Source organism: Astyanax mexicanus, chromosome 23 (assembly GCF_023375975.1).
Source record: "Astyanax mexicanus isolate ESR-SI-001 chromosome 23, AstMex3_surface, whole genome shotgun sequence".
NCBI lineage: Eukaryota > Metazoa > Chordata > Actinopteri > Characiformes > Acestrorhamphidae > Astyanax > Astyanax mexicanus.
Window position 1 is genome coordinate 32028844 of NC_064430.1, and position 16612 is coordinate 32045455.

At 38.8% G+C, this 16612-nt stretch overlaps 1 protein-coding gene across 2 annotated transcripts in view; it reads right to left on the reverse strand.

Moving 5' to 3' along the window:
- tcf12 (transcription factor 12) overlaps positions 1 to 16612 on the reverse strand; it is a 226883-nt gene that overhangs the window by 149026 nt on the left and 61245 nt on the right. For both annotated transcript variants that reach the window (XM_049471013.1, XM_049471014.1), the window contains exon 4: positions 13758 to 13834. In XM_049471013.1, coding sequence (XP_049326970.1) covers positions 13758 to 13834 — 77 coding nt within the window. The remainder of the gene's footprint in view (positions 1 to 13757; positions 13835 to 16612) is intronic.

Consider the following 16612-nt stretch of genomic DNA (forward strand, 5'->3'; position numbering starts at 1 on the left):
TGAAGCGCTGTGAAGAGCAGGAGCTGGAGTTTACAGTGAGGACGTGTCGGATCACCGTCACTCTACACTCAAACCTGCCAGGTGCTACAATCAGCCTCCCAGCGCCAGAGGCCAGTTGCTAGGCAACATATGGGTCTAATGTGATAACTCGCATTTTAGTCTTGTGTATGTTTATTGTGATGACTATAATTTACATATTTGAAACTTTCATTCTTTTTTTTCTCATATTTCTTCCTGAGAAGTGTTTAATCACCAATGTCACTTTTTTCATATGGAATATTTCATTTCCTGGAAAATGGATGAATTCACAGTAAAAGAAATTCTTCATGTTTGGTGAAATCTAAAACTCATTTCTTTTCATTAACCCTTGTGTGGTGTTCGGTTCTGTGGGACCCGTTTAAACTTTTCATCAAATGATACTAAAAAAATATTTTTTCTATCTCAAACTCATTGGCATTGGCTAAATTTTTGTGAAAAACATATATCAAAACATATACCCCCCCCCCCCCCACACACACACACACACATTTATATTACATACAGTATGTTTGGCCAGGGGCTAATAAACATTGCTTCATTTGTAAATTTGAAACTAAACTAATTTTCTACTCATATCTTGAGTTTAATTCATTTTCTTTTACATTTTATTAAAAAACTAATAAAAAAAAGAGTAGCACTTTTTAAAAGAAATGTAACATAAGAAAGGTAAAGGGCAAATGTTAACCATGTAAGCTGTTTATATTGCTTGCAGTTTAGGTGAAGCAAGCATGTGTAAAGCATTTTAATGTAAAATTGCTTAATTTTGCTGAATTAAATACAAGTAACAAAGTAAACGAGTAACAAAAATATTAACACCACACAAGGGTTAAACTAATTTTATTATTCTCTCCATCACACAAAACTGCATGCTAAGTATAAAGCACAATATTCCAAAGTTTCCAGTACCGTTGTTTTTAAGTATAAAAGTTATTCTGCTAAACAACCTGTGTTGTGTATCTGTATAGACGGACAAGTGGAATTAAGCACAAAAAAGATCAAATAAGCTATTTTTCATTTGTACATGTTAAAATCAAGTCTGTTTTGGTGACAACATAACAACTATACATCGTGCACTCCACAAATCTGTCCTTTATGAAGAAGTGGCAAGAAGAAAGCCACTGTTAAAAGAAAGACATAAGAAGTGCTGTTTGCAGTTTGTAGCCACAAGCCGTGTAGACGACACTGCAAACATGTAAGAAAATGAGCTGTGGTCAGATGAGACCCACAGGTGAACGTGTTTGACTAAATACAAAGTGCTATGTGTGGCAGACGTGGTGGGGGCAGCATCATACTTTTAGGGATGCTGAAAACCAGTTGGAGTCTGCAAAAGAATTTAGACTGGGAGGGAGATTTACCTTCCAGCAAGACAATGATTCTAATACATACAGTCAGAGCTACAGTGGAATGATTTAGATCAGAGAATATTCATGTGTTAGAATGACCCAGTCCTGACCTAAATCCCACTGAGCTTCTGTGGAAGACATGAAAATTACTGTTCACAGACGCTCTCCATCCAACCTGGCTGAGCTTCAGCTGTTTTATAAAGAAGAATGAGCAAAAATCTCAGTCTCTAGGCGCACAAATCTGGTAGAAATAAAACCCCAAAACTTGCAGCTGTAATTGCAGCCAAAGATTTCTCAAACAAGGGCTGAATACTTTTGCACATTACACTTTTCAGATTTTTGTTTGATTTATTTTATTATATTTGTTGCACTTCACATCATTTAAAATTAGAGCCTCAACAAAATACAGCAGGATAACACATTATGAACTGTGCACAATGTAGGATTTAAAATTTACAGTGAATGTGTCTCCCATGTCTCAATAAAATGTATTTAGCTGTAAAGGAATTTTATGTAAAGTGTAAAAATAATGCTTTCTCACAATATATAGATTTTTATTATTACAATATGGACTACATTTTTTTTGTCATTTTTACAAATGTAAAGCAATATATCTAGTAGAAGTGTATGATTTGGCAAACACTGAAAACACTGATTTTTATTATCTTTCAAAATAAATATTCAAGTTTTATTTATAGTTTCATTCATTCAGCAAAGACAAAAAAATCAGTAAACAATAAATAATGATATATACAATCAGGAAATACATTAATAATATTAATTTATTATTATTTCTAGTATGTACAATTTTTAAAAGCGTCACATTTTAAAGGGTTAAATTTTGGTTTATTTAAGGTTTAGATATTGCAGAACTGGATGATGCAAGCTGTTTATCCAGTCAAGGTGTCTGACTGCCAAAAAAAGGAGAAAAAACCCAGCCTTCCCTTCCCTTCCCTTTCTTCTGGAGCTAAACACTGCCCTTTCATGACCGTTATCAGCTGCAGGGGCTTAGGTCTAAATATCGGTCACAGTATGGTCCTTTAAATCTCAGGGTTCCCTGCCATAAAAGAGACTCTGTAGCTGTTCTAATCCTGAGGCCTGTAAAAATCCTCCCGCCGCTGCAGTCAGATGTGTCCCCCAAACTACATTAACTCCCTCCAGAGCCGGAGCAGCTGCTGCTCCTCCTTTCTATAGACTTTACCCTCTCCCTGCTCACAGCTCTTATATTCCCCCCATATTCCCCCTTATATTCCCCCCATATTCCCCCCATTTCCCTTATATTCCCCCATATACCCCCCATTTTCCCACTTATTTCCCTTATATTCTCCCCATATTCCTTCGATTTCCCTTATATTTGCCCATATTCAGCCCATTTTCTCACTTATTTCCCTTATATTCTCCCCATATTCCCCTGATTTCCCTTATATTCCTCCCATATTCCCCCCATTTCCCTTATATTCCCCCCATATTTCCACTTATTTTCCTTATTTCCCCCATATTCCCCATTTTTCTTGTATTCCCCCCATTTTCCTTTTATTCCCCCCATTTTCCTTTATATTCCCACCATATAACCCCCATTTCCCTTATATTCCCCAATATTCACCCCATTTCCCTTATATTCCCCATATTCCCCCATATTTCCCCCATATTCCCCACATTTCCCTTATATCCCCCCTTATTTTCCTCAATATTCACCTTATTCTCCTACATTCCCACAGATTCCTCCATATACATCTTATTCTGCACAGTGGCTAAGAGGAGCCCTCTTAGTTTACTTTGTGTCAGAAGGTCAGGTGCAGCAGCGGAACGCTGATCTAGATTACACCCTCACTGATAATAAACCTACAGAATAAGTAATATAGTATACTCAGATAGTCACAGGGTAGTTTAGTGGAATTGTGCTTAAACAGCAGAATCATGTTAGGGACCTCAATATAACTTATATTATATATAACTAATATTGTATGGCTTCCAAAGAAGAGAAAAAGAGTCTATTGTTGAAGGAGCTAAAACATCCACCTAAACGTCCTTAATTCTGCTCTTACCATTCTGTGGAGGAGAACTCAGCACCAGAACATCAGAGCATCCTAACTGTATTAACTGTAGCTCCTTTAACCACAGGTGCAGCTCCTCTAGTTTGGAAATCAGTAGATAGAAGTTTGCTGGGTTATCATAGCTACTTTATAATCAGTGTCCACAGCAGTGGCTTCTTCACATTGCATTCACCTTAAATACTCAACAACCGTAAACCAACACAAATGGAGAAGAAACAAACTCTAGAAAATGGGCGTGGCAGAATAGGGTGGACATCCCCCTACATAACCCCCACATTCAGCACACAGCCACAGATAAACACCCCCAAAAACATCTTCTTTTAGTTAACAGAGGATTATGGAGTCATTTGGAGGGGGGTAGATTGTTGTTCTGGGTGGAATCAGTCCGAAAATAAGGTTCATCTATTGTGTTCCTGCCAGGCCACCGTCCGTGTTAATCACACCATGAACTGCCTCACTAATAACACCAACCCTGGAGAGACGGCGGCGGAGAATCTGGCAGCAGAAACAGGCCTCCAAACCACTCGCTCCTACTCTACAACCCAGCGTGGGGTGCTTTAACTGACACTCCATTAAACACACACTCACACACACACACACACACACACACACTCACACACACACATACTCACACTCACACACTCACACACACACACTCACACACACACACACTCACACACACTCACACACACACTCACACACACTCACACACACACTCGCACACACACTCACACACACACACTCACACTCACACACTCACACACACACACTCACACACACACTCACACACTCACACACTCACACACACACACTCACACTCACACACTCACACACACACACTCACACACACACTCACACACTCACACACTCACACACACACACTCACACACACACTCACACACACACATACTCACACACACTCACACACACACACACACACACTCACACACACACACACACACACACTCACACACACACACACACACACACACACTCACACACGTTAGTATTAATACGGTTGTGACTTATTTAACACTGCGCAGGGCAGCTCTGATAGGATCCAATATCAAACATTTCATCTCACAATATTACAAGATATTTAAAGAAACAGTTCAGTGAAAAATTAATTAAACCAGATTTATCACTGATCCTGGATTTACTCGATCACAAAAAACTAACTTTCCAGATTACATATTTACTCACAATATCAGAACTTTAGATATTTAAACGTCTTCTGGGATTTTAAAGGGAATTTAAATACATGTTCTGTTGTTTCTATCATTTTGAAACGTTGTGAAATTTTGAAACACACTCACATTCTTGTAAAACATGAAAAACGGTACAAAATTGAGATATTTTGCAGCGTGACGGCGATGATGTCCCCCTGCTTCCTCGCTGTGTGTGACCCGGTGCTGACAGCTGCCAGAGAGCTGGAAAAGGACAGGCGGAGAAGAGGGGACGGGATGGAGGGATGGGGAGAGGGGAGGAAGAGGGGGGTGAGGGAGGGCAGGGGGAGTGTTCGCTCCTTTGGGACCATTAGATCATCAATCACGCCTGGTTCATCATCTTTAAACACACCTTTCTCCTGTGTGTGTGTGTGTGATATTTATGCTGTCACTGTGAGCTAAAGAGCTCTGGTTACTGTCGGCTAAATAACTGTCAGATCACTGATTAAAGGGGAATTCCACTGTTTATCCCAATTTTATAGTATAGTATAGTCAGATTCACACCTGAAAGTCTAGACCAGAGTCTCACTATACTTCACACTGATTGGTTTGTAGAATGCTGTCAGTTTGGCAGGTTGCTTTTCCATGTGTTGTGCTAAATTCTAATCTACCAGCCAAAATGTGACTCTATTCTTCGAGTGCTGGAGTGTCACGCAGCAGAATAAGTGCAACAGATTTCCCTTAGATTACGTGTATTTCTGATTTTAAAAGAGAATGAATCTACAGTTACAGTAGATACAGAATCACCAGCAGCGTAATCTGAGGAACCCATAATGCTGGGCGATGCCTCTGCACACAGAGGGAACTTCAACTTCCTGGGACTGGTCAGAAAGTTCAAACTATCTAAAAAAATGTTTTCACGCTTCAGACTAACCGCTGCAGACGAACAGCCCTGAACACGGTGGTGGCCAATAATCATCTCCACTCACAAGATAACACCTCACAACTGGTGTGGGCATTCCCAAGCCGTCCTCTTGGGTAACACTTCACACCGGCCTGTATTTAAATAAAGCCCCTTCCCTCTCAGGTGAACACCCCCTCGCTCCTCAGCTGCTTGGGGACAGGCGATAGGGCTGAGATGGACGGGGGCACGGCATTGTGGGATAGCGGTCTCGGACCCGGCCTGTCAGACGGGACGCCCCGCAGCAACGGCTGCCCGGGGTACAGGACCTGGCACTGGGCCAAGGTCAGCGTGCAGGAGGTTAGAGTGTGTTCATAGCTCACTAATCACACACACACACAGATACACACACACACACACACACACACAGATACAGAGAGAGAGAGAGAGATACATAGAGAGAGTGATACAGAAAGAGAGAGAGATACAGAAAGAGAGAGTGATACAGAAAGAGAGAGAGATACATAGAGAGAGAGTGATACAGAAAGAGAGAGAGATACAGAAAGAGAGAGAGATACAGAAAGAGAGAGTGATACAGAAAGAGAGAGAGATACAGAGAGAGAGAAAAAAAGAGAAATAGTGAGAGAGTAAAAGACGACGTAAAAAACAAGAGACTGAAACCAAGCAAGAAAGAAAGAGCAAAAGCAGGAGTACAAAAGAGATACATAAAGATAAAAAGTAAGAAAGGAAAAGAAGAAAGTGATGAATGTGAGACAAAAGAGAGAAACAGAGAGAAATAGTAAAAGAGACAGCACACAAAACAGAAAGAGAGATAGAAAAAGAGAGTGAGGGTAGAGTCAGAGAAACAGAAAAAAGAGTGAGCAGTAGAAATGGACAGATATAGAAAAAGACAGTGAGAAAGAGAGGAAAGAGAAAAAGAGAGTTAGAAATAGTGAGTGAGAGATTGAGACAGAGAGAAAGAGCGTGAGCAAGAAACAGAGAATGTACATGACATTAGACGATTCCCATTATTCCTGAGCAAACAAAATAACGTATAAACTAATAAAATAGTACTCTGATACGTCACACATCTAGGAATAAGAACAGTATTGTGTTCCACGACTTTTCCCACAGAGACCAAAGAATGCTGCACTATGGGATATGTGGGAGGGGTCTCCTGCATTTAATATGGAAGTGATTTCTGACCATTATTACCACCCATTGCACTGTGGTGCACTGTTCACTATGGGTGCTAATGTTAGCCTATATACAGCTCTGAAAAAAATAAGAGAAACTTTAGTTCTCTGATTTTGCTATTTATAGGTTTATGTTTGAGTAAAATGAACATTATTGTTTTATTCTTTAAACTACAGACAACATTACTCACAAATTCCAAAGGAACATATTGTCATTTAGAGCATTTATTTGCAGAAAATGAGAAATGACTGAGATGCAGAGCTTTCAGATAATGCAAAGAAAACAAGTTAATATTAACAAAGTTCAGAAATCAATATTTGGTGGAATAACCCTGGTTGTAAATCACAGTTTTCATGCATCTTGGCATCATGTTCTCCTCCACCAGTCTTACACACTGCTTTTGGATAACTTTATGCTGCTTTACTCCTGGTGCAACAATTCAAGCAGTTCAGTTCATCCATCTTCCTCTTGATTATATTCCAGAGGTTTACAATTTAGTTAAATCAATAAAAAAAATCATAATTTTTAAGTGGTCTCTTATTGTTTTCCCCAGAGCTGTATATTCCAGGTACACACGTGACACTGTGGATCGAGAAATGTTAAATTAGTGTTTTACCTTACTCACAAGATAACATCTCACAACCTATACAAAGGGAAGTGTGTTCCCAAGCCGAAACACTCAAACAGAAACAGAACTGTTCAATCTCAGTCTTCAGTCGAGGAACAAATGCAGTGTTGTGATAGAAATGAAATAAATAAACGTGTTGATTTATCTGATGAGAGATTAGAGATTGAGCTGTGACACACGAGCGCTGCGGCTGATCTCCACGATAACATTCCACCAACAAACCACCAGAGGATAACACAGCTCCTACAAACGCTTTAAACACCAGCTTAAAGCAGTGAAGGACTGGCTCACCTGCTCATTTACTCTTTCTTCTGATATCAAGGGTGTTAAAAAGAGCTGATCCTGCTTTTGTTAGAGTAACTGTCTCTACTGTCCAGAACAGATTTCTACTAGATTATGGTGTTAGGCATTGATGTGAGAATTTGCATTCTGCATTCAGTGACAGCGTGTGTGAGTTCCTTAGATATAACCACCACACCTCATCTCATACAAAAATATTAAATATTGAATATTGAAAATATTGAGTTCCACTGCGTCACAGCTAAATAGTGGGGGATTTACACCCCTCTATAGCGCACACCTGACTTTAGATTAAGCATAATGGCAATGTTCAGTGTATCTGCTTTAAAAAGCCTTAATCTATCGGGAAATTTTGAATACCTGTTTCAGAAAGGGTTCAACTTAAAGTAGCTCAATGCATGAATTAAAAGTGGTGTCCTCAAACATTTGGGCATATAATGTACTATAGTGTGTAATACTACATACTGTATTTTTCACACTATTAGTATTATACTATAATTTAGTATTGTGGTGAATTTTAGGGTTATTAAATATGTCTATGTTGATGTGAGGGGGCTGTTTTTTATGTCTACTTTCTGGTCTATTTCCATACAATAAAGGGCACTGGATCTTAAGGCACGTTATAAGAGACAGAACTTCTAATTCAGCAGGTCCCACCTCTGGGTAGTGGTGATGGTGGTGGTGGTGGTGGTGGGGGGGGTAACAAAGTAAGAAAAACTGTAATATAAGTGCTGGATATTAATCTACACAGATTTCTCTCCAGAAAAACATTTATTTGCGTGAGTGAAGCGCTTCCACTTATTTACATTAAGCTTAGATTACCAAATTTCTCCAGCACTAGGCTGGAGCATTAGCATTAGCAGCTAACCCCTCAGGCAGTGCTAGCTGGGGTTAGGAGCAAGCTACGGGCCAATAATACTCCCCTCTGAACAGGGAAATAGCGAGAGCGGTTAGCAGTTAATGCTAATGCCTCTTCAGCTGTGTTAGCCAGGGTTCAGAGGTTTGGTCATTGAAATGTATGGGGATGGAAGGAGTTACACATCATGCTGGAACCAGACAGCAGGTGTGCTAGACCTGTGATGGATTCAATCAATCAATCAATCAACCTTTATTTTCACTCGGTTAATACATTGAGGATAACCCTCATTTTTAATGTAGCCGAGCTTACACAAAATGAAAAGGGATTGAAAATTAAGTTTAAATTATATTATATTAATTATTATAATTTTTACACACTAAAATAACCACAATTATAAAAAAGTAAATGATGGAACATAAACAAACAATAATAATAAGTAAAACAGTTATAAAAAATAAAAGGAAGAAATAAATGAAATAAAAAGGTAAAAGGCCAAAAGTAAAAGCAGTCATAAAACAAATAAAATGATTAAATAAATAAAATGAATTAATTAAAAAGGGCTAAAAGGTAAAATATAAAAAAGTCACTCCACAGAAGTACAGAGTTATACAGGAGGCCACCGAGGCTGGAGCAGTATTAGCATTAGCCGCTAACCACAGCGCTAGCTCTTTCGTCATTCAGAGGTGAGTATATCAGACTGTAGTCTGTGTGTTTACTGTGTTAAAATAAGCTACATGGGATGAACCGCTAGCTGATAGCACCCTGATTTACCGAAATACTCAGGCTTCCTCAGTGTAGCGCTGTCAGGCAACATTTAGTAGCACTAAGCGCTGCTGCTAACTGCGCTAAAATCCTGGAAATCTAAGCTAATGGTAAGTAAACCTAAGCACTTTACTCACCCCAATAAACAGTTTTCAGGAATTTCTGACATCTGTCTAGATCAATCACTAGTGCTCGATTGACTTTAAAAGAAAAGTTATTTTAAAGAATTAAAGTGTATATCTACTTAGGTCCCCCGCAGCGGCTAAAATTAGAAGGAAAACATGGTGACCACTGTTTCTTACTGGTGTCGTTTAAAATGTGCCTTATAATCCGGTGTGACTAACGTATGAAAAAAAACAAAAGTAGACGCTCATTGATAGTGATTATTTTGGTAGTTGATTATTTTTTCAAATAATCGATTTGTTAGAGATTATTTGCGCAATGCCCTCCATCACAGCTACCTGTGTGCATGTTTAATGTCACCTGCTCAAGTTTGCACACCTGTGAATGTCTCTTGTTTTCCAGACTATGCATTAACATAACATATAACAAGTTCCTATAGCAAATTTACATAATGACCAATCCAATGGATTTGGAACATTAATACATGCAATTACAATAAAATAAAATAAAAATAATTAATAACAAATTACAAGAGTACAATACGAATTAAGAGTGCAAGTAATCGTAATTGAAATGCAGATAATGTGCAAATTAATAACTCTTTATAGCCTCTGTCCCAGCGTTAAGCTGCAGAACATTCAGCTGTCATAAAGTCATAAGTCTAATTATTATAGGTTTTCACAAATACTGGTATTTATTGGTCCAAATTTATGATAATTTGACACTTTCTAAAATTGATTTTAAATGTCGATTATGTCGACTAATCATAGCAGCCCTGCTGTTCATGCTTATATACAGTCACATGTTAAAACTTAAGACTCCAGCAGCAACTGTACACTCAGCACATAGCTGATTGGACCGAGTCCCGGTGAAAGAACATGGACGTGGCCGAGCCGAGCGCGGTCAAACAGAGCGTCTAACACAAAGCAGACACACAAAGACTACAGGCGGGCTGTTTGTGTGGATGCAGGGGTGGATGAATGGGCGGATGGAAGGGCGCGGGCAGCGTTCAGCCTGAGCCGGGGATTAGAGGGAATCTCCCCATTCTTTCAGCTGAAAGTGGGCCGGATGAGTGTTTGACAGGCTGGAAACCCCGCAGCCTATGATAGGTATGCAGCTATTCTCTCCGTCGGTCCGCCGGCGGTGAGCACACTGGTGGAGAGAGGGCCGGGCCGAGCGGCAGGCTGGCGGGGGTTTATGGGGGAAAGTGGTCGCTTCTGTTGTGTGAAATGGTTTGAAAATGATATTGATTATTCCAGGTCAGATGCTCAGGCGATGATAAATGATCATGCTAATGCATCTGAAATCAGCACTGAGATATACACACAGGCCCATGCAAACAATGCACACTTGTTTTAGTACTTTTACACAACAAATGGTGGAGAATACATCAAATAGGGAGAGAAGAATAGAGGTTGGTTAAGGTTAAGAATAAGTTCAGTTTAACTGGATGAACTGCAGTAGTTATATTTTAAATGAAAGTTACTGTATTCTGTATAGGACATAATCTGTAATTACTGATGCATGTTGACTACAATAATATCACATATTATGTAAATGTCTTTAAATATTGTGATGCATTATTTGATATCACCCAGCTCTCCAACCAACCATAAGAACTCTGAAGGTGGCATCAGCACAACAAACTCCAGCTCTTCCTTAACCATCATTAATCATTTCTGAACCTTTCTAAACCAACAGTAGCCTTTTTACTGGTTCCATTCATATTGGATAGCCAGATAGATATCAGTATCCACACATGAACGAGTTCCAACTCATACCGCATACAGCCAATCAGCTATAACACATCCTGTGTTATATGGCAACAAGATGTTAGGAAGAGCTCTGTATTTTGCGATGAGGGATCTCCATAGATTGCATCAATGAGTCTCCTTCGCACATTTTACCGGTTCACTGTTTCTCATTTGTCTTTACTGTTATCCTGTTTGGTAGGTACTGACCCCTGCATAGCAGGAACACCCCACAAGACCATTGGCTAATATAGCAAGCTACCTATTGAGCCATCTGCTACTTTCATCCACACTTAAAAAAAATCTGCAAACTGTCTCTGTATGTGTGTAAATATCCATTATATAAAACAAAAAAACGAAGAATTAATGGCTTTAAACCACTCTGTCATGTTTAGAACCTGCAATATCAAATATACTTCTCTTTAAAATCGAGTTAACTGCTGATTAAGCTAAATTTAATCTGATATACATAAGCTAGATAATATACTGCTATAAACAAACGCTGTCTCTGCTGCTCCTCCATGCACACTGAGCTCGTGTGCAGCACTGAGCAACATTCTTTACGACGTGTACATCTGAGCTGCATGTCCTATTGAAAAATACTGTGTTAGAAAACGCAGCTGCAAAGTTTCAGTGTTCTGCACAGTAATACACGCTGAAACACAGAATCTTCTAACTATATTTACTTTCTTACTCCTGCACCAGACAGCTCTGACCAATCAGAGGAGACGGTGTGATCGCATGGTTTACTACTGCACGTTTTGGCGCATTTAGGTTTCTACCTGTGTGAAACCAAACCAAATAGAGGGAGAAACGCTCCAAGTAAACAAGTTCATCAATTGATCCAGACCATAGAAACCAACTTCAAGTGTGAAAACGCTCTTTTATACTCAGAAAATTAAGGTCTAATTCAGAAATCCTTCCATCCGGCTGAGATTTTTATAATAAAGTAAAAAAGTTTACTCTATCCAATTTATTATGCATTCTTTATTTCAGCCCCACGTTAAATTTAACTCCCTTTAAACATACAAGTATACACTAGTATTTTAATTGACACCACTAATATAAATATAATTGCATTTTACAATTCTTAAATTAATTAGTTTCTTTATATTTAAATATCCACCATAAAAAAAGTTGTCTTAAGGAGAATAAGTGTGATTAATCACAGTTAATCACAGAGTATTACTGTGATGAATCTGATTCAATTTTCTATCGATTGACACCACTAGTTTAGAATGACATAAATAATTGGTGGATTCTGCCTATATATTGTATATTGTGTATCAAGATCATCAGAGTTGATCAGAGAGAGGAGTGTGTAAATAGTTTACAGCTGCTGGAGTTCCTGCAGGGCTTTGGGAAAACAGCAGCAGAGCCTGAGAGATTCTGATTTATATGATAAAGAAAATATGTAAATAAAAAAATATATATAAATGCAGATTATTTTATTTACATTTAAAATACCCACAATTGAAACCTTAAGAAAAAAGTGAATTCATCACAGAATGTTGTTGTGATTAATCTAATGTGTATTAATCTTTATATATATATATATATATATATATATATATATATATATATATATATATATATATATATATATAAACACACTAAGCATGTGTGTGTGTGTGTGTGTGTGTGTGTGTGTGTGTGAGTGAGTGAGGTGTGTATGAATGGAACAGCTGTCTGCTCGCTGATGCCCGCCCCTCACAATGTCAGAAACGCTGATTTATATGCACCTACAGCAAAGATATCTCAAGCGTCTCCAACTTATAATTCAAATCAGGAGGACGCCGGAGCCATAGCCTGTAGATGTGCATGGGGGAAGGACACTGGAAAATAAACAAGGCAGCGTGGCGAGAGAGCCGCTGACATTTGACTGATTTCTGATGGGAAGTGACAGGAGATTGACATTAAATGAAATTCATACAGGGCACCCAGAACAAACCGACGTGTAAAAGACAAACAAACAAATAGAAAAACAGAGAGATCTTCACACTCCCCCCTGCTATGGCTGTGCGTCAGTGCGCGAGTGTGAGAGTGTGTGTGTGTGAAATGAAATAAGGCCCACAGCGCAGGCTTTATGCCCAGGCCGCTCCATTTGCATGCATGAAAATTTCACCTTATCACAGATCTGAAATGCAGCTGTGATTCCATTCCAATTACACAGAGCTGCATTCCCAAGCTGTGGGAATGTAATCAGACCTTATTTCTGAGATTCCATATCTACCACCAATCATATCAATCATTAGAATTTTACATGGTGCATTGTGTCTGCATTTATATTCATATATTCCATATATATGGAAAAAATATATAAATGGACATAAACAGCAGTAAAGAAATTGACAATTTAACATTAAATCTATTTTATTTCAATGTAAAAGATTTTTAAATACAGCACATTTGGATATTCAGGTCAATTTGATGCAGATTCGAAATATATTTATATTAAACAGTTTGTAAAGTATAATATAATATAATATATTATAAGGTACTGGAAAGTACAAAAGAAAGGTCAGGGCTGTAGAGCTGTGCTAGAGAGAGAGAAAAAAAGAGTGAGAGAGAGAGAGAGAGAGAGAGAGAGAGAGAGAGAGAGAGAGAAAGGGAAGGAGAAAAAGAAAGTCTTACCCTGGAGGACTCGTCATACGAGGGGCTGGACTGGCCACCTGGGGCCCAAGACGTCTCGGCTGTCCGCTCATCTATACCTGTCAACAGAGGAGATACACAACTCCATCAAACCTGCTGTACTCCACTGTACACACGCCCACTCCACACACACACACACACACTCAACACACACACTCCACACACACACAGACAGATCACTTCTGGACTGTAGCAGTTTAAATTCACTTTCTGTGTGCTTTTTGTATTTCCTCTTGGGTCTGATCTAACCCTATAAAAACCTATAAACACTCCAAGCCCTAAAACAATCCATCCAATCGTTTTAAGCTGAAAGAGTTTGGTGTCAGGAATTATTTGCTTTTATGAGCCGTTTTTAGATGCTCCCTCATCATGACGTCACAATAGGAAAAACCTGCATAAAATAACTCCACCATCTCCACCCCTCACCCATAAACCCCCACTAGAGCCCCACCCAATAGTTCAGTTAAGGAAACATCAATTTGATCTGTATTAAGACCCTCGGACAGTACACAGAAGGATTAGACAGCAGACTTTGTCTGAGGGAGGGATCTGTACCTACTGTCTGTGGCAAGTCAGTAGATGATGGAGATGTAAATATATAAATAATGAGTTTTGTGCTTCTATCACAGTTAAGCTTAAACTAGCTTGTTTGTGTTTTTGCCATTTACGCTCAGTGTAAACATGGCATGGCCGGCTACAGTGCCACAGCTTATTTGCATAAAAGTGACAGAGCCCTTAAATGGCTCATTCTGAAACTGGCTAGAATAGAGCTGGTGAGATATCTTTTAGTGAGAGTGATTTGGTGTAAAGAATGTCATGGACATGTTTTGTAGTTTTAGCCCATAGACCTGTTCTATCTTAATTTTTGTTTAATTAATCATAATTTACTTATTTACTATTTTATTACCCTTATTATTTTGTTGTTTATTGTATTACTTTCATTTTATTTTTTTATTTGTCCTATTTTAACTTCTTTTTTTGTGATTTTATTTACTCTAAATGATAATTTTTTAATGATTATATTTTTAGACCTATTTCACTTTGATTTTAATTATCTTTGTCTTCTTTATTATCGTTTTATTTTTTTATGCAACATTCTTATTAGCAGTAAAGAACTGGAAATACTGGAACTATTATGATCTCATTACTTTGATTAAATGGTGCGTTTCTGACATTGGTATCTTGTCCCCTATAAAAGACAGATTTAGAACAGTTTAGAGTGTGTAAATAATGGCCAGTGTACAGTACCTGCGTTCACTGCATGTTAATAAGCAGCTGATGGGACGTAAACACATTGTCATTATGGTATTTTATATATAGCTGCTCCCTGGATAGCGTGGTCCCACTGGTGGGAACTGAACGTTCAGTGTAGAAAGGGACGCAGCAATCAGCTTTAATTCCAGTCGTTTATCAAATCTATCTGCTGATGTCTCCTATAGCATACAGCGAGAAACCCCAAACATTACAACACCTGCAGTTCAGCTCATTTACACCAATTTACTGTCACATAAACCACATACTAGGGGTGTAGGAAAATGTGGATATTGTATAGTATCAAAAACACAGTTTATTTGATTTTTACTAGTGTAATAGTTTAGTTTACATGTAGAGATTGGTGTCAGAAGTGGTTCATTTAGTGATTGGATTTAATTTAAATAATTGCAATGTATCATGATATATTGATAGATTGGTTGTACTGGGAGAAATTTATGTTGTTCTAGGAGGAGTTTAGATTGTTCTGGGAGGAGTTTAGGTTGTTCTTGGAGGACTTTAGGTTGTTCTTGGAGGAGTTTAGATTGTTCTTGGAGGAGTTTAGGTTGTTCTGGGTGGAGTTTAGGTTGTTCTGGGTGGAGTTAAGATTGTTCTTGGAGGAGTTTAGATTGTTCTTGGAGGAGTTTAGATTGTTCTTGGAGGAGTTTAGGTTGTTCTGGGTGGAGTTTAGGTTGTTCTAGGAGGAGTTTAGGTTGTTCTGGGTGGAGTTTAGGTTGTTCTGGGTGGAGTTTAGGTTGTTCTGGGAGGGGTTTAGGTTGTTCTTGGAGGAGTTTAGGTTGTTCTAGGTGGAGTTTAGGTTGTTCTGGGAGGAGTTTAGGTTGTTCTAGGAGGAGTTTAGGTTGTTGTTGGAGGAGTTTAGGCTGTTGTTGGTGGAGTTTAGGTTGTTCTGGGTGGAGTTTAGGTTGTTCTAGGTGGAGTTTAGGTTGTTCTGGGAGGGGTTTAGGTTGTTCTTGGAGGAGTTTAGGTTGTTCTAGGTGGAGTTTAGGTTGTTCTGGGAGGAGTTTAGGTTGTTCTTGGAGTAGTTTAGGTTGTTCTAGGTGGAGTTTAGGTTGTTCTGGGAGGAGTTTAGGTTGTTCTAGGAGGAGTTTAGGTTGTTCTAGGAGGAGTTTAGGTTGTTGTTAGTGGAGTTTAGGTTGTTCTTGGAGTAGTTTAGGTTGTTCTAGGTGGAGTTTAGGTTGTTCTGGGAGGAGTTTAGGTTGTTCTAGGAGGAGTTTAGGTTGTTCTAGGAGGAGTTTAGGTTGTTGTTGGTGGAGTTTAGGTTGTTGTTGGTGGAGTTTAGGTTGTTCTAGGAGGAGTTTAGGTTGTTGTTGGTGGAGTTTAGGTTGTTCTAGGAGGAGTTTAGGTTGTTGTTGGTGGAGTTTAGGTTGTTCTTGGAGGAGTTTAGGTTGTTGTTGGTGGAGATTAGGTTGTTGTTGGTGGAGTTTAGGTTGTTCTAGGAGGAGTTTAGGTTGTTCTAGGAGGAGTTTAGGTTGTTGGTGGAGTTTAGGTTGTTCTAGGAGGAGTTTAGGTTGTTCTAGGAGGAGTTTAGGTTGTTGTTGGTGGAGTTTAGGTTGTTCTAGGAGGAG